The sequence below is a fragment of the Apteryx mantelli genome, chromosome 2, assembly GCF_036417845.1.
Source record: "Apteryx mantelli isolate bAptMan1 chromosome 2, bAptMan1.hap1, whole genome shotgun sequence".
NCBI lineage: Eukaryota > Metazoa > Chordata > Aves > Apterygiformes > Apterygidae > Apteryx > Apteryx mantelli.
Window position 1 is genome coordinate 119,495,497 of NC_089979.1, and position 18,439 is coordinate 119,513,935.

At 36.9% G+C, this 18,439-nt stretch overlaps 1 protein-coding gene across 1 annotated transcript in view; it reads left to right on the plus strand.

Moving 5' to 3' along the window:
• The window catches only part of ULK4 (unc-51 like kinase 4), a 249,784-nt gene that overhangs the window by 171,341 nt on the left and 60,004 nt on the right, over positions 1-18,439 (plus strand). The window contains exons 33-34 of the mRNA XM_067292453.1: positions 7,578-7,744; positions 9,946-10,044. Coding sequence (XP_067148554.1) covers positions 7,578-7,744; positions 9,946-10,044 — 266 coding nt within the window. The remainder of the gene's footprint in view (positions 1-7,577; positions 7,745-9,945; positions 10,045-18,439) is intronic.

Below are 18,439 nucleotides of genomic sequence, written 5' to 3' on the forward strand. Positions count from 1 at the left end.
ATTAGTGACAGAACCAGCAGCACATCTTATGATGCTGTTGGGTACTAGATTTCATCTCTGGAGAGCAAAACTTTAATTTGAATAAATAATTTAAAAAGAAATGTTTCTGTTACGTCCAGTCCCACAGCCCCTGATATGAGCATTTAAAGTGTGTGTCCAGTGGGTGCTATCTTTTTGATATATTTTTCACTTACCTTTTTGATAAATGTCCAATTTTTTGTCCAATTATTTTCATGCTATTGAACAAATGTAAGGAGCAGATAGCATTTCTAGAGACTGTGATGCCAACTGTGTGGTATCCAAACAAATCAAGTCTGACTGCTGAAATGAGACACTACTGAAGTCTTATCAACACTCTGAAGAGATCTCTTGAACATCATTACTATCCATAGTTACATAGCGCTCTCATGTCAACTTTGGAAATTTTTTCTGACAGAACTAGAAACATTTGGATGTTCTGATAATTGTTTTGGGAAAAAGTTATCTTCTGATCCTTCATTCTATTCCTGTTGAACAAGTGTGCACTCATGTTCAACAAGTTGCACTCCTGGGACTGAGGACCCTCTCCGTAAGTGTTGTTTAGAAAAAATCCCCTGCCTTTCAAAACTTTGATGTTACATACTCAGATGTGCTGTGAACTTAGTTTCAAACAGCTTGACTATGTTTTCTGATTTGATTGTAATAGGGTTGAGTCATTCTGACACCAAAACTTGAATTCACCTGAAATTTTGTTACAGAAAGTTTAAGGAGATTCTAGGATAGAAAAATCCCCATCTTCTAGTTTTTAAAAGAAATAGCAACTCCTAAGGGATCAGTGACTGTACTTTCAGAAATACTCCTTTTACCATGTATGTCATTCCAACCACAGTTCTTTGTGTAGATTAACCACAGTCTTGCCCAGTTTGTGTAATTTGTTGTATTTTACTGTTTTTGTACTGACCTGTCAAGCACGTTTAGCAGTATGTGATTTTATTAGTCCTAGATTGTTCAGGAAGTTATATTTTTCCAGTCTTCTGTTATACTCAGATACTTTTTAATAAGAAAATCCACAAAGGTTTTTTTTTAATCTCTCAGCTGTTCTAAATACCTGTTAGTCTTAATCACCTGCACGATTGTTACATAGGTTGAATTTTATAAGAAAGAAAACTTCTGTGTTGGGAGGATTCTCTTTGGCTTTAGAAGGGTTTGGCACAGTTCCCTTGGGAGTCACTACTTCTGTCTTTTTTCTTCACCAGCAAAAGATGTCACCAACAAATTGTTGCCCTCTAACAATAGCTGCCACACTTTGCCAACCCTGAAAAAGAGAAGCCATGTCATGTCTCTGTCCTTGAATGTGTGATCCAAAACAAAACAACCCAGCCACTGCAAATGTCGGTTGTATATTTCTCTTAGGCATCCAAACTCAAGATAATATAATGCTTCCCTGTCCACTTCTAACCTAGCTGTAGTAAAGGTGATAACTGGCTTTTCTTTCCTGTTTGTCCCTCCCTGTATCCATTTTTGTGGATGTAAGGCAAGGGAAGGGAAGGACTGCCTGCTCTGGCGCTATCTTTCAGTGCCTAACTGCCACGTTGGAAGAAAAGCTTGAGATACAGACTCTTCCCCTAAAAGGAAGTTCTGGACAGCCTTAACCACTGCAGTGTGACCACTTAAAATGAGATTTTTGTTCCTCGGAGTCAATGATTCATTATTCAGCCACAGAATGTCCAGTAGCTTATCCAAATGTGCAAAATTTGCTTCCTTAAATACTAATCAATTTTAAGGTCAGAGTAGAAAATAATTTTCGGAGCAGCAGTCATACAACTGATAATTTCAACAGCCCCTTCTTTTTCTTTCCACAGAATCTAATATTCGTGACTCACCAAATCTTGCATGATTCTGAAATCCATAGTGTCCTAATTTTAGATCATAGTTTAGTTTTCCACTCAAGAATATTATACTGCTAACACTTACAAATTGTTCTTAAAACATAAATAACAATAAAAACAATGAACCTCTTTAAAAAATGTTGCTACCCTAAGCATAGAATTTTCTTTAGGTTGGCTACTTTCAGTTGCTCAAAAGATTTATATAGGTAAATATGTTTTTATGAAGAACCTTTATGACATAATGGATAATTTTAGGTGCTTGGTGCTTGGGTGTTCTCTGTGCAGAAGAATCTATTAAACTACTGTCCTGTAATTCTTAGCAATAATTTTGAGTTTTCTCATTAATTTTAAAAAGATGATGAAATATGTTTGCTAGTTTGGCCATGCAGTTTCTAGTTCCCAATATGTTGTTGTTTTAATTTGTTTAAAAAAAAGAAAAAAGAAAAAAAAAAAAGGCAGGTCACCTTGAAAGTAAAAGGAGGAGGGAAAGTCTAGTAAATACACACTTGGTAATATCCCTGGTCAGTCAGTTGTGTAGGTGGGATACAAATGGGAGAAACAGTTCTCCAGAGATGGACGTGAAGTCAGGAACAAAGAGAAACCTTTTTGCCGGGCTGCGCATTTTACTGAAAGGCTGGTTGACTGCATGGAGCGTTGTTATGGGCAAGTGCACCTGTTCTAACATTTTCTTCTGCTAGAAGCAGGCGGGTTTGCTGAATGCTCTAATTGCTGGTAGGCATGAAAGGATTGCCTAGATGATTGCTTCCTAGGCTGTCCTTTGATGTTTCGTATGATTTGGAAGTGAAAATTTCTTTTCCTTTATCCGTCTTGCTAATAGTTGAGAATAAAATACCTCATCTCCAGTTTTCATTCCAGAAGGTATCACAGCACATTCTATCCGATTAGCTGTATCATGGGCTGAAAGACTCCTTTTATCTTTCAAAAAGGTTTGTAAAACACAAACATAGTCATCACAGTCCACATTCATAAAACACTACTATGTGTTCAGTTCATTGCAGGGTTCTCTTTAGGCAGGAAAAATACTCTGCAGTGAACACTAGGTTTGTCAAATGCTATAAAAGTGAAGCTAGAAATTTTGGATGCCATCCCTTTAATACAGATTATTAAACTAGAATCACAATTAAAACAGTTTCTTTGTAATTCTAACTATGGTAGTTTGTCAACACAATAATTCCAATACTTAAAAAATCCAAGTTTTGTCGCACTTTTCTGCGAAATTTGAATGGCAGAGAACTAGACTGAGGTTTGATGTTTTCAAAATGTCCTTACCTTTACAAATAAATATAAGGCATAGCTACTGCACTATGAAGCATTATAATAAATTTAGCTAGGCTGTCAAATACAAACTATATGATGTGATATATTTCATTTCAATAGTTTCTGTGTTTGCTGAACTTTGCAAATTAGCAGAGTAAAAAAAAATACAATAAGATTCTACTTAAATCTCTTAATAAGAAATGCCCAGCTGAAAGAAACAATGATGCCTAACTTTAATACGTGTAAGCTGTCACTAACACATTCCTCTTGACAAGGTGGACTATTGCCAACATACTTGGAAGTCAACATACTCAAAAGTATGCGGCTTTTTTTCCAATGGAAATCTTTGATTTATTCCAGTTTAGCTCTCAGCTGTGATACATAATTCAGATTCAGATCCACCACTTTCTAAGTTCAGGGGGGCATGAAGTGTGCCTTTTGACTCAGGGCCTATTTGACTTTCTAATGAACATTTGAGAATTACTGCATAAGAAACAAATATCTGTTAATTATGAATCAGAAATGTATTGCATGAAGTTTTCAAAGGTAAATATTGTTTTAGGCTTTATTGAAAATTAAGAAGCATGTGGTTCTTGAATCAATTGTAAAATCTAACAAAAAAATCTTTCAAGTATTGTTTTCTGAAATATAGACAAATATAGGCATCACTATGCAGTTTTTATATTATGATTCACTGAATTATGAATACAGTTTCCTTCTTTTTTAGAATTGCATGCTCTTTTTTCAGACTATCTGGTTTGGGATTAAAGTGTTTGGAATGCTGATACATATTTGTCTTGATCTTTATAGCTACCTTTGGGTAATTTGGGTACAGTGCCAATGGCCAGGGCTGTTAAACTTCCACTGAATTTTGACATGGTCACTGTAAATTATACCGCTTTCCCAGCTTTCTCTTTTGAGGACAAGGAGTGTATGTTTTGTCTTGTGGTGTAAGCAAGGAGTATATTTACATGTCTACAGTTGTGGCTTTCAATTTTCATTTGGTTGTGACACAAAGTATTTTAAAGGATATGTCTGAAACATTATTTACTTGGCAAGAGGTTGATCTGTTTTATGTTTTGTCTGTGGAACCAAGTGTTTGTGTGATTCATACAGAAATCAGATAGTGTGTTAGGGAACATTTTGCAGGGATGTTTTATTTTAGATGTCTTTCTAATAAAGTTCTGATGCGTTACATTTTCTAAGGTATTTTAAGTATGGGAAAAGATTTAAGGCCAAAATTTCCAAATTTAACATGGATATCTTTGTATCTGTAACTCTGTGTGCGCATGTATCTATGTAAAATACACTAATTCTGATGTTTTCATTAACTAAGTAAATGTGAGGATTCTGCCGCATTTCAGGTGTTCAGAAGCATATTTCCTAATATATATCCCCCTTGGATGTAAACAATTCAAGAGAATAAAATCTGTGGGATTATACTCATATGTGGATGGGTGAGGAGAAGGCTGAGCTTTCTCTTCACCTTTTCATTCACTGAACAGCAGAAATGAGCCACTTGCAAAAGAGAGACAGTCTGGTGTGGCCAAGAGAATAAACAAGTTGTTCTTTTCAAAGCAGAAAAGGACGGGATTGCAAATTGGAGTGAGAGATCTTTTTGCTTTGTTGACTACTAGTCATTTTCTACCTAATGCTATTAATGCAGAGAGGACTACTGCCTAAAAATTCTTGCTAACAACAACGCATACAGTGCCCTTCATTGGACAGGTCTTCTCAGCGTTAATCTCCATGTCCCTCTCCTAAGGGTTATATGTAAGCCATCTAGAAGTAATAGGAGTGACTCATTCATTTTGATGTGGCTGTGGGTTTAGTGGTCATATACAGGCAGAAACAGACTGTACTTGGACATATCTCTGCAGGAAATTTTGCAGACCTCACTTTGATAGGGACCAACTTTTACTGGACTGTTCTCTTAGGTTTATTCTAATTTAGCCTGGTGAAAAAAGGCATAGAATAACCAGAAGTTTTGTACTGGGTAGACATACAATTATGTCTGTTTTTTTTATTCTTGGTGGGTAGGGGTGACATCACTGAAATATGTCTCTGTATGCTGTCTCATTTTTGTATGAAGTGTTCAGAACTGCAGCAGAAACTGTACTTAAAAAAAAAAGGAAATTAAATGTGCAAGATTAGACTGATATGATTTTGAGAGTCTGGTTATGCAGACAAAAAACAGGAAATTCAAAGTTTAGCCTGAGCTATAGTCCATCAATCAAACTGTTGTGGAAGAATAACACTAATAATCACAAAAAACACAAGGATGTGAGATTTAAAAAGAGTGCAAGTCTTAACAATCCTGACCTGTAACTGTATTCTAAAGCAATGTTTTTGTATTTAATTTCCTTAGGAAGGTGAGGAGGGGAAGAAAGGGTGAGGAAAATCTTTCATGGAAGTTTAGTTAGTTAATGGGGCAGCTTTCAAAGCAAAGATAGTTAGGCACCCCATATATTTGCCTACTCTCAAAACCTTAATGGTGTAATTACTCATTGTTATTCTATAATGTCTTATTTTAATCTTATACTTTTATGTTTGTAAAAATACATATGATTACTTCTTAAAGTTAAACGCATTAAGGCAGCTCTGTACTCATAGTGTTTAGCAACTGGTTCTATAGCAATGATTGCTCTGAGGTTTTAAATTCATGAGAGAGATTTAAAATATGGTTTAAAAAATAACTCATACATTTTACATTCATCTTCTTTGCGGCAGTACTGTGTACCTCTGGGATACACTTCGGTCATGTTTTCATATGTTTTTGACAGTCATGGGGACTAGAGTCTTACTGCAGTTCTCAGGGAGTTATACGAGTGCGGGAGAGGAGGCTTTCATTCAGTATTATGAAAGTTGCAATAAAATTGTGATCTGGCAATTCTGGGTCTAGTGCTGAAATAATATATGTTTTTACTCACATATGTTTTTCCAAATGGCAAGGAATTGGTGGACTTACAGTATTCCTCTGCAAGAACATTGCTGCAGACAGTGACTCTTGACCCCATACCCATATCCCATACCCTCTCTCTGAGTTGTCATTTCCACTGAGCTAGAGGTGACTCACAGGAGCTACTTGTTAAACTGCCCTCTGTTCTTTTTTCTCTTTTCCATCCACAAAGAACTGAAAAACCTTGACAGACAAAAGTCAATTATACTCTAATTTCTCATGTGTGAAATAGAAGAGGGAGTAGCAGAAGAGGCAAGGAACTAGTTAGCAAGGATAGGAAGTGCTACTGTAGTCCAATCTACGCTGCAGCAAGGGTTCATGCCTGGATATACTGAGATAAGTCATCAGCGACAGTGAGTCTTTCTACTACCTCTAGTGCTCAGTCGTGAGCGCAGATCTTGCAGCAAAATCCTTGTTGCACACCTGTCCAGAGAACTGCAGAGACGCACAGTCTTATTCAGGACACAGTGCTAACAGCAGTCATACTGAATATCAGGCTCACAGAAATTTCACCCATGATCCAAAACAGGATGACACATCTCTCATGATACTTCTGTTACTTTGACTGCTCTGCTTTCTAGTTTGCTTAGTGGATTTTGTTGTATAGGCAGCTGTTCATGCTTTGGTGGAGAGGGGAGGACAATGTGTTGATGCAATTATAATGCATGTAGTTCAAAGGGCTGGCTGAAAATATTTACACTTATCTAGGAAAATAGAATTCCTAATTCTACAGAATCTTGACTGAATGTTCACAGCTGTCTATTTGAAGCTAGTATTCTAGCAATTATTTTATTCTTTTTGTCTGCTTTTAATGTGGAAAAAGTTATGCATCATTATAAATTCAGAATTCAGAATTCTTTTTTAATGGAAGTGGTTGTAGTGATCAGTGAGTCTTGGAAAATATAATATTTGGTATCACAGAAAAATAAGATTTTATATAATGCTTTTGATACTGTGGATATTATCGCAGACAAGCTCACAAGAAAGAGGTATTCTTCCTGTTATATTAAGCATGATCCTGTTAAATTCTACAGTTAAAGCATATGGAGAAGGTTGCAGTTGACTAACCACTTAAGAAAGAAAACTTTAGGCTCCAAGCTTGATATAGTTGCTGTGTCATTCTGTAGCAGCTTTTAGAAATTGGTGACTTCTCATGACCAGGAGCAATGTTACAGACTTGCCTACCAGCATGCGACAGAAAAGGATTCCTTGTAGGTGTTTATTTAATGTGTTACATAATTCTCCATGCATTTAGCAAATTTGCCTCAGTTTAGCTCTCTTTATAAGCTGCCCCAAACAAGAAAAAAGGGGAGGTAACTATAATAAGGATGAAAGAAAAAGAAGAAATTTAATAAATATTCATCATGTGTGTGAAATTTGGTTTTATGCTAATCTGTTATTTTTAACTGTGCTACCTTCAAAATTGTTTTTCCTTTGACAGTATTTTCTTTTTTGTCTCACTGTCTATATAGGACTGGCTCATCACATCTGTAATCTCCTAATAGAAACTGTGGCTCTGTACTTGGAGGCAGATGATAAAAGCAGCACCAAGACAGCAAATGCACTGCTTCTGTCCTTGCTTGACATTTTGCATTGCATGCTGGTGTATACAGCAAACATTGTACGCCTGACTTTACAGGTAATGGAATTTATTTTCTGGTGATCACCATCCTAAGTAATTCTTAGATTCCCTCCTGTTACCCTAATGAAAAATTTCCCACTGTTCTAATTTTATTAAATTCTTAGTCTGTTGGACATAGGAGAGCATGTGTTTTCAGTTGCGTGTCACTGTTTCATGTAGTTACCTGGCTAGAATGGATGCCTCACTGTGAGCTGAAAACACAGATCCTAGCCAACTGTTTTCTTTCTGGACTCCATAAATGACTTAATTTGACATTTTTTTAATGATAGTTCAAAGCATTTTCCTTCAAATCTTTTTAAAAGAAAAGGATTACTCCATAAAAATCAAATTTTATTATAAATCGCACGTTTACTGTACTTGAAAAGCATACATAACCTCTACATGTGTACTCACAGAAGTATTCTCTCTTATGCCACTCAGTTCGTCTTCTGATTATAAGTTTTTATTTGAACACTGCAAAACGTGGCATTGATGAGTCTCCATCTTCCAACCAAGACTTCTTCCTCTTTAAAAATGGAACACAGAATGATATTATTCAAAGAAGTTGCAAATTGCTCTTAAGAAGAAAAAAAGTGTTCGCCATTCTTTTTAGACATAATGTTAAGCTGGTGATAGGTTTGCCTTGTTTTTAAATGAACTGCTAAATGCCTTCGGTTTGCAGCTGGAAGTGACTTCTGTTTAGGCTAAGAACACCAGCACTTATTCTTCATGTTGAGTTTTTGATGTTCTTGGGATTATTCGGAGAAGAATGGAGAATCCTAATAGGCCCAGCATATCTCAAGGGCAAAGATTCAAAAGATTGCAACCAGATTATATTTCAGGACAGGGCTTTGTTTTTTTTAAAAAAGGTCCTGCTGTGGTTTTTTTGTTTTTTTTTGTTTTTAGAAGATTTAATGTATGAAGCAAGTGTTAAAAACCCACCTTTGTTTTCACACAGATTTTCATAATCAATTATATGATCAACGAGATATTTTGCTGAGATTTTTTCCCCCTAATTTTTGGAAGAAATGTAATTTAGATAGATGGTGTCATACCTTTGTCTTTTTTGAGTTCTCTAATACCATGTATAGGGTAATGCTTTGCAAGTTCTGTACGGGGTTGCTCATCTATGAATCACTTCGCAAATCAAATTTTGTAGGCTAATTGGTGATTGTTATATTGTTACCAACACTTGTACAATCATAGAGAGCTTAGTTCTATGCTTATGCTCAGTATAACAGTGTTGAAGTCAATTATACTGAAGAACATATATGAGGAGAGGATCTTGCCCGTGGATTGGTAATATTAGTGGAATTGACAATTTTTACTTAAATACAAATGAAATCTCTACATTCAAGACCAAATTCTATTCTGGCTTTACATGAATACATCAGTTGATTGATGTACTAAAACTTCTAGTCAAAGTAATCTGCTCTGGAAGACTAACAGGCAATAAGAGCAGCTGGAAAACTCTGAGTTTTGAAGCATAGCTCTGCCCTGTACCCCTGTAAAACTAATTTTAAGGTGGTATTACTTGCCTTGACAACACTCATCACAGTGCACCTGTGTATTCTGTAGCTACCTTAGTACACATGCCCTCTTGAGTGATGGCCATTAGTTGGTGACTGCTTATAAATATTAACAGATCTTATCACAGAATTTGGTCACTGACACATTTCATTAGTTCCTATTTCAAAAATAATTAGAAAAAATTAGTATATTATGAATATTTCAGGAAGCAAAGTGAGTCAGGAGGGCAGAAGTGGACATGAGTGCTGAGAATCTTGTTTTCAGTTGCACTCAAAGTTGTTCCTTATAAATGAAAAAATAGGGTGAACTGTTAATGTGAAAATATACATGCCATATTGAAGTAGAATTCATATACATAAAATGGAGTGTGTAGACAGACATTTATGGCTTTAGAGATACTTTTATGTATACAGTTCATAGCATTTTGCTGAAGAAATATCATGTAGGTCAGCATATTCCATGTGTCCAGAATGGGCATGACAGCATGAGCCCTTTTGCTTTGCGCTTATTGTTACAGACATGGTCAGAGTGTAACTGCTCATTGGGAGTCTAGCAATGCTTAACTAAGAAAGAGTGTACATGTCTCCTTCAAACTTCCATTCAAACCTCTGCTGCCTAATGGACCTTATTTGTTTCTCATAACTGAACACTCACCAAAGCTGCTTCTATTTTTATCTCATCTTATTAAGGCACAGAAATCTGGCACAGGAGGGGACACACAGGCTGCTGAAGACCTTCTGCTTATCAATAAGCCCCTGACAGATCTAATTAGCCTGCTTATTCAACTGGTAAGAATTTGCTTGTTTGTAAGTCTATTGAAATGTTGCTGAAGTTGGAATTATTCATCTGCATTTAGCATCTTAGAGGTCTATTTGCTAGGTTTTCATTGTTTTACAGTTCCTAGTACAAAGCAGGGAAAGCAAGGATTTTGTAATTTATAAGGAATTATAGATTACAGTGACTTACAATTTATAAGTGATGTCTGAGTAGGTCTGTCACAGGAATAGAAATTGGGGATGGGGGTGTGCAGATTCTCAGTCAGGATGCATAAGTACAGCCATGTTTTAGCCCTTTAAAACGGACTAGTGATCATTGCATAGGGAAAAGATGATATTCAGAATTTGAAAAGAGTAAGTGCTGCTACCATTACAGAAGTCATTAATTTGCTTTTAGTGATGGCTTTTATCACAATTTTCTTGGTTTTGAGCCTTCTGAGGTTTTTTTTCTTATGGGTTTAGTTTCATTTTAACATGATCCTGAGAGGTTTAGGAGTTGGAGAGGTCTCTGGTAGCCTATAAACAACTTTTGTGTCTGTCTGTTTAAAGTCAGTCTTTTCCAGACTTTACTAGATATCACAGTGCTGTGTTGAAATCTCCACAGAGAACTATACTGTGGCCCTGACACATGCCGCTAGCTCAGCCTCCATCATACTTTGCCAGGCATTTATATTGGCTGTGTGTGTAATGGCTTATACCAGAGGAATGCTTCTTGATTGTACAGGGCTTTTAGAGGTCTCGTATGCTGCCTCAGCCTTTTAGGCAACACAAAGGCAGAAAAGTGATACCTGAAAATATCCTTGTGGCATCAAACTATCCTTTCAAGGTTGTTTTTCTTAGAGGCATTTCAGATTCACTGAAGAAGCCAGCATGCATTTCTCTGGAGTTTGAGTATGTTCTCTTCCAGCCCAAAATTTTTGGAGTCATTCCTCATAGTTTTGCTATATGTTTTCAGATATGAATACCTGTAGTCCTTTATTTTTTATTACCTTTAGTACTATCTATCATCTTTTATGTTGGGAAAGTATGTGGTTTGTGGGTGTTTTTTTTTTTTTTTTAATTTTCTGCATTACACTTGTTGCAAGGTCTTCCTTTGATGGATTTATTATAATTAGCTATTGACAAAGGCTTTTTGGAAATGTTCACTGAATGACCTAAAACAGAGTAACTGAATTTCAACTACATAATATTTCATCTTTACTAATTGTTTTAGTTTATTTTCTCTTAGTTTTTTAAATCACTGTATATGGTATAAAAAGTAAGACATGAATGGGTCAGATGTTTCTTTAAAGTGAAACTAGACATAAATTTAAATTCCTTTATCTCCCTAAAGAACAGGAAATTAGAAGCTAAACTCTACTCAACTTACACCACCTGGAAGTCTTTTGTAAATTTTTAATTAAAGGATAGGATAACTGTAAGTTAGCATGTACTGATTAGATTCTGACTTGCCCCTGTATTTCAGAAGCATGGCTGCAAATTACCAGTGTGTTTTGCTTTGTTATTTATTTCTTCATATTTCCGTATGTTGAAAATGCTTAGTGAAAAATCTGCTGACTTTCAAGTAAAGAGGAAAGATAATTGGTGCTTAATCTTTTTTTTCTGTTTTCTAATTTTGTTTAATATTTTGTAAAAGTGAGAGATTTTTCTCTTGTAATGCATATGTGATATTCTTTACATGCATGTGTTGAATTGGATTTATGAAAGTTATTTCACCTAGCTCTTTGTTGAATTTTGTATCCTCTACCCATTGCTGTATTAAACTTTCCCTTATAAGATTGGAAGAGTTTGAAAAATGGAATAAACATTTTAAAAGTTAGGAAACATTAAAAAAAAAAAAAAAGCCTTACACTCTAATTTCAGTTTCATACCTTCAATCTGAATATCTGTCTTTTCTTATTCTATGGGTCAATTTCAAATTACAAAAAACTTCTAATTTCTTTTCATAGATTACAGTAACTCATATGAAGTTAGTCTGTAGAACCAGCATTTCCAATATTATAATATATATAATATAATATTATATTATAAATATATATCACATGAGAAAGTAAAAATGAAATTCAGAGTCCCTGAATTTCAAACATTAAATAGCTGAAAGAACATTTCTTGAAACCATATAAGATTCTTCATTAGGTTAGGTGTGATTTTTTTCTTTAATGTTAGTCTGTATTCTCTATTGTTGAGGTTTGTGCAGTGAGTATGTTGATCAGCAGTTTATTATGCATTGTCATGCCTTTAGAGATGAGTAGATGATGAGACCCTCTTTAACTATTCTTCGGATTTCTTCTGTTGTCCTATGACTTGTCCACAGTGACTGGTCCATGATTATCCCTTATTTCTACTGCCCTGATCATCTGAGCAAAAACTTTGCTGAAAACCATGAATATTAAGTAAAAGTTGAGATCATTCAGTTAGTGGAAAAGATGCTGAGAAGTAATGGGGCAGATTTACCCCTTTATATCTGTAGTAGAGGCATTTAAAGTGACCCTCTGGTGAGCACTGCTGACCACAGGTCTACAGTTAGCATGGACTAGGCATTCATGTGTCATTAAGAAATGTCTATTTGGATGACATGTCCCAAAAAACTACATTTACATTACATAAGGAAGTATGTGATATAATAATCTCTTTTCAATATGCAGAACATCTGCAGATTTAGTGTTGTTTAGCATTTCTGAAAATCAGAACACTCTCAAATGACTGGTATTCATTCCCACAGAATGACAGGTTGACAGTATAAAATGATAGCTAAAGCTTTTTAGTACAGCATTTGTTATAAGTATTTTCGTGTCCTTTCTTGCTGTACTTATCTCCTGACCAATATTGTGAGGAACTCTAAGTCATCTTTCAGTTGTGGGTATAGATGCTTTGGAATCTTTCTGAATCTAAACAGATCAATCTCTTAAAAATCCTCATCTCCATTAGCTGATTGTGTTTAGATGTGATTGTTTTATTTGGTTTGTGTTAAGATCTCAAGTGCTAATTTTCAAAAAAGTGATCAAAACACCCTCAAAACATTATTTTTGAAGGCACTGACTATAGTACATTTGAAAAATCTATGTGAACATATAAGCATATCAGTCCAAAAGTGAGGACCAGCCACCTGTGAAGGTATGCAAAAGTAAGAAGCTAGAGTACAGACATATGTGCTTTCATTATATGTTGGAGGACATAATCTACAAACTTCTTGGTTCACACATGATTTTCTAGCCATTATTAAATATTGCATTCAAATGTGTCAAAAGAACAGGGTTTGTGTTTCAGTTCCAATCTGTAGATAACATTTTCTAAATACTAGTAAGTATTTCAATTAATGTGGCCTCAGTACTGGTTCATTGAACCACAGCTGTAGCTTGTCATGGAAGAAGTCATGTCATATACTAGAGAGCACAAAACATTTAAGGCATGACATCTTGGGAGCATTCAGTATTCAAAGACTATTATATGAAGATTTAGTAGATGCCATCAACCTATGGAATTAAACTGATATATATTAATATATAATGTTTGTGTGCAGTCTTACGTATCTTTGTGTTTCTCATCAGCAGTGTGAGAACTGAAGTTACTGGTAGTCAATGCAAGCGGTACTACTGAGAACAAATTAATGCAAGTTTTACTGATAGAGGGGAATAGTTTTATTCTTTGCTTTGGTTCAGAAGGTGTAAAGGGAGAGGCTTGATTTGAGGAAGGCTATACTTGCATTAGAACCAAGAACCTGTTAAACTACAGTATTGTTCCTTTGCAAAATCGAATAATACATGGTAATCTTGGAATTTATGGAAGTTGTTCATGAAAGCCAGCTCTCTCGGGTTAATTCTGTTTGTGCACTTAGAACAGACAATGGAAGTGCCTGGTTGAACTAACCTCAGATCTCTTGGGATAACCATGCTGATGTACAAACACATTGCACGCTAAAGCCTCTGTCCAGAGGGAGAGGAACCATATGTTCCCCCTGTAATTGACAGTTAAGCACAAAACCCTTACATGGGGTGTCATTGTGAGGTACCCATGACTGATTTAAAGGTGTGATTATTTCTGGAATTTAGATGCTTAACATCGCTCAGTGTATTGTTGTCACAGGTATTGAAAAAAAATACAAAAAATCAATGTGTGTTGTGTTCAGTAATCAATCTGCAGAACCAGGCCCACTACACTTACGTTTTTTTAAGATGGAACTGGGGAAAGCCTTCATAACTTCCTGGAATACCTCACTGTTAATCCTCTCCACTTACATATCTTCATCTACAGATGGTAGACAGATGTCTGGTTGAAACCTTCACAGGAATATCGTAGTGCTTTATCCACATTCAATATATTCTTGTATGTACCTTACTGGCCTAAGGGTATTCCATGAAACTTCTCTGATCCTTCAGGCTTTAATATTGTATTCACTAAGGATACATAGACATGCTTAGGCATAGTCAGTCATATACTAGTTTCGCCTGTATTCCAAATTGGCAAGGTATGAATGCACCCCTGTTAGGCACCCTATGTTGAGCTAGTTTGTTCTGCCTCTATAATGGACTTAATAGAATGGCCACAGTCCTGTGCACTTCAGGTTACATGACTTCTCAGCTCACAGGTGGACCTGATGCACAGTTGTCAGCAGCTGACATGCTCTGTGTTCATTCCTTTTTATGCAGTAGGATCCTACATAACATTGTAAGTCATTTCATTAAGAGCTCTACTAACTAATTTTGTTCATTCACCTGCCTACCTATACATTACATGAAATACGAAAATTCCAAAATTTTAGGAGTCATAACCTTCTTAAAAATGTTTAAATTCTGAAATTTATATTTCTAAAGATGTCTGTGATGGGAGTCATCCAGAACAATACTTAACTATAGTTTTTAATTTAGAGACCTTCAGTGCCTGCAGCCCCACTCCTGCTGCTGATACAGACCCCCTTACACACACCAACACATGCACAGACACACGCACACTGTGGATCCCTCCAGTAACTGGGTTTAGACAGTCTACCCAGTAACTGGCTCTTGGATCTTCTCCTCTCCAGTTGCCTCCCACAGAGGCATGTGCACACATATACAAACAGGTCTGTCGGCCGCCAGACCCCACAGTCTCCCCAGCAGTTGGTCTGGACACACTGGTAGCCAAGTCTTCCAGTTGTCTCACTCACAGAGACACACACATGTATCTGGCTCCCAAGCCACGTATCCTGATTGCCAGCTAGTCCAGCTTTGATATTTACTTGTGATCACACACTGTTACACCTACCTTCACCTGCTCCAGTTGCTGGCACCACAGACACATAGGCCCTGTGACCTGTGCTGGCCAGGTCCAGGACCTGTGCTCCAGTTGCTGGCCCTTGGGCCTCCACACACCTGCACACAGGAGTCCTCTCACCCAGGAAAAGTTAGAAAAAGAGTTTAATGGAAAGACAAGACTGAGCTGATCAGGTGTAGGGCATGGCCAGACAAGCGTACTGACCAGCAGCCTGTTTACATACAACTGGCCTATTTTGTCCTTTACCTTTATCTTCCTATGTTTGTTCCTCCCCAAACCACTTTGATCCCTCCCTTTCCCCTCCTTTGGTTCTTCCCCTAAACTTCCCATAATTCCATTTTGTACAATCCCAAAATGCTCTTTCCTGGCATCCCATAATAACCCATAGGCAGTGACCCCCTCAGTCTGCGTGGTGCTCTGGAGAGCCTCTCCCATTGACTCACGGTGATGGAGATCACCTCTGGCTCATCACCCTCCTGCGACAGCCCTGGGATGAGTCAGGGCAGAGGCTCCGTTTCTCTGATTGGTTATTAGGGTTCCCCCCCCCCCGCTATTGCACCCCTGTGCTCCTTTGTGTGTGTGCAGGTATGTGACAAGGCAATCATAAATAGTTTAGACTCTTTAAATAGGACTGAGTTCTTGGTACCCAGATCTTACAGTATGTTTCTCCTAGTGCTTTTGGATACAGCTGTAAGAACTACGGTGTAAGCTATGGCTTGGATTTAGAGCTACTCTCAGTAACTGTCTTAATGGATATTCTTAGCATACTGTAGTATGCAAGATAATGAAGAATGCGTTTGCACTGCAAGAAGAAATGGAATCGGTGATTCATTATTTCTTTTCAGTTCTAATTTTTTTATGATGACTTTTTAACATGTTGTGTCTTGTAGTAGGGGGGATTAGGTTTTGCTTATATTCATTTGATTTTTTCCTCTGTCTTTTTTTTAGCTTCAGACTTCCTTTGGTAGAATCTGAGAAAGATGTCTCTTGCCGATCTGATTCCCTTTCCCTGGTCATCTGTGCACCAGTGCCTTGGTGCCAGAGTTTGCTGTCTCTGGTGAAATCTAACTGGAATCTAGGAGGAATATTTTGACCGCTCATTTCTTGTTTTCTTCATGTGAGCTTTGGTTAGGGACATCCTTACCCCTCTCAAGATTTCTAAGCCAGGAAGAGGAAACAATGCTCAGGGGAGAGAAGAAAAAAGGTTCTGTCTCCCTGTCCCCAGAATCCCTGCTTATTCTTTTTGAATCCTTACCGGCCACTGCTGCAACCTGCCATGGGAGGAATTTGTGACCTCCATCTGAGCTGAAAATAGGCGTGACAGAGAAGCATCTGCTACAGTTAGACTGTACTGACAATATATGGAGAATAAGTGTGTTTGGAGAATATCAGAAGCTCCTTGGGTGGTGCACCAGTACAGGATTGACCCACACTCATCCTGCAGTCAGACAATTTGTTTATTTTATGAGAAGCATACCCCCTCTGGTGAATAGCAAAACCCTTTGTCCTTATGCAGATGGTTGCCCCTTTATAACATACTGGCACTCGTACCTTACTCTACCTTAACCATACCCATCTCCTCCCTAACTGCTGACAGCTTCCTGTGCCTTCTATTAGCATAGCCAACTAACACCAGCAATGAAATGAACTACAATGGATCTCTCAAGATATAAGTGCTCCCTACCCCAGGGTCACACAAAGAGACTTAGGCTAACCTAAGACCCAAGCTCTGTAGACCTGCCAGCTGTACCTCTCTGTATTCATTATGTAGCTATGTAACTCTCTACTATTGTTTTGAGGCATTCAATTCTTGGTGAACTTTAGTTTCTGTGGATAACAATGGGTGTCTTAAATTTGGACCTAAGTTATTGAGTTTGAATTATTTTTTCTGATCTGCTATTTCTCCCCGTCTTACCATATTTGTAGTTTCTTATGTCACCTTGAATAATTGCTTTCACTCATGGATATTTAAATCCCTCAAGTAGATGGTTGTTCCCTGCCCCATTGACTTATCTATTTATTTATTTATTTATTTTCCTCAAGAGCTGCATGTTTATCTCTCTTAATAATCCCTCAAAAATCAATACGAGTTAAACTTGAAAATGTCAAAAACTTAGAATCAATTTTGCCCTCCTGTAATTGTGATTTAGTCTATCACTTAGGGCATAGCAAAGCAACTGTAAGAAATCTAGATTGCATGTAAATAAAACTTCAAAGTTCTTAACACAAAAGCAGAAGTAATTACAAATCTGTCATGCAGAAACACTGCAAATACAGAGGATTCAATATTTAATCCCATGATCAGTATTGCCCTTAATTGATCAATCGGAGGAAACAAATTGAGCATTTAGTCTTCTTGGCAACTTCAGAGTTTAAAAGTTAATTACACTTAGCTTTTTTGTCTGTTTCTCTACTTGAAAATAAATGCAACTTGATTGTTATACTGGAGTTTGCAGCAATTATAGAAAGGCTGAAATACCTTCTGCTGCTTTTATGTATGGTTATATTGGAATTGGTAGGTGGGTCTCCAGAACTCTTAGTGTACTTCTGCATTTGTGCTGGCTGCTAAATCAGAGAAGTCTGATTACAAGTGGTAACTTCCTGTAAACTGAATGGGCTTTTTAGACAGCTGGAAAGACTATATTGTCTTGCCACTATTTATAAAATGGAGTTTCACTCCTCTGTAGATACTACATTTCCCTTCAGTCTTTTCTGCAGCCTATCAGATTGCTAACAGACAGCTTGTCTTACCTTTTGGCGATAGGCTTCTTCATTATAGTATAACCAGTAACATTTGTAATTGATTGTTGTGCTCTGTAGTTTTGTATTTTACTGGTGAAAGATCAGTTAATCATGCGCAAACATGAAGAAGACAAATATGAAGCTTTGGTGCATGTGGATGAGTGAGATGATCTCTTCTAGGTCTGTTTTGTCTTTACGTTCTGCTGACTCTAAGGCTGTGCCCTGACTTCAGCTCAGAGCATGTGAAGGTATTTGCCATTGAATAATGAAAATAACTGCAAAAGAATGATAACCCCATAGACAATGTAGAATTTTATTTCCCGTTTCTTAGGAATACAGACAGTTCTGTGGTGGAAGTGGAAAGATGTAAGTTTATTTCCTGTACTGTGTAGTGTATTGTTGAGTTGTATTTGAA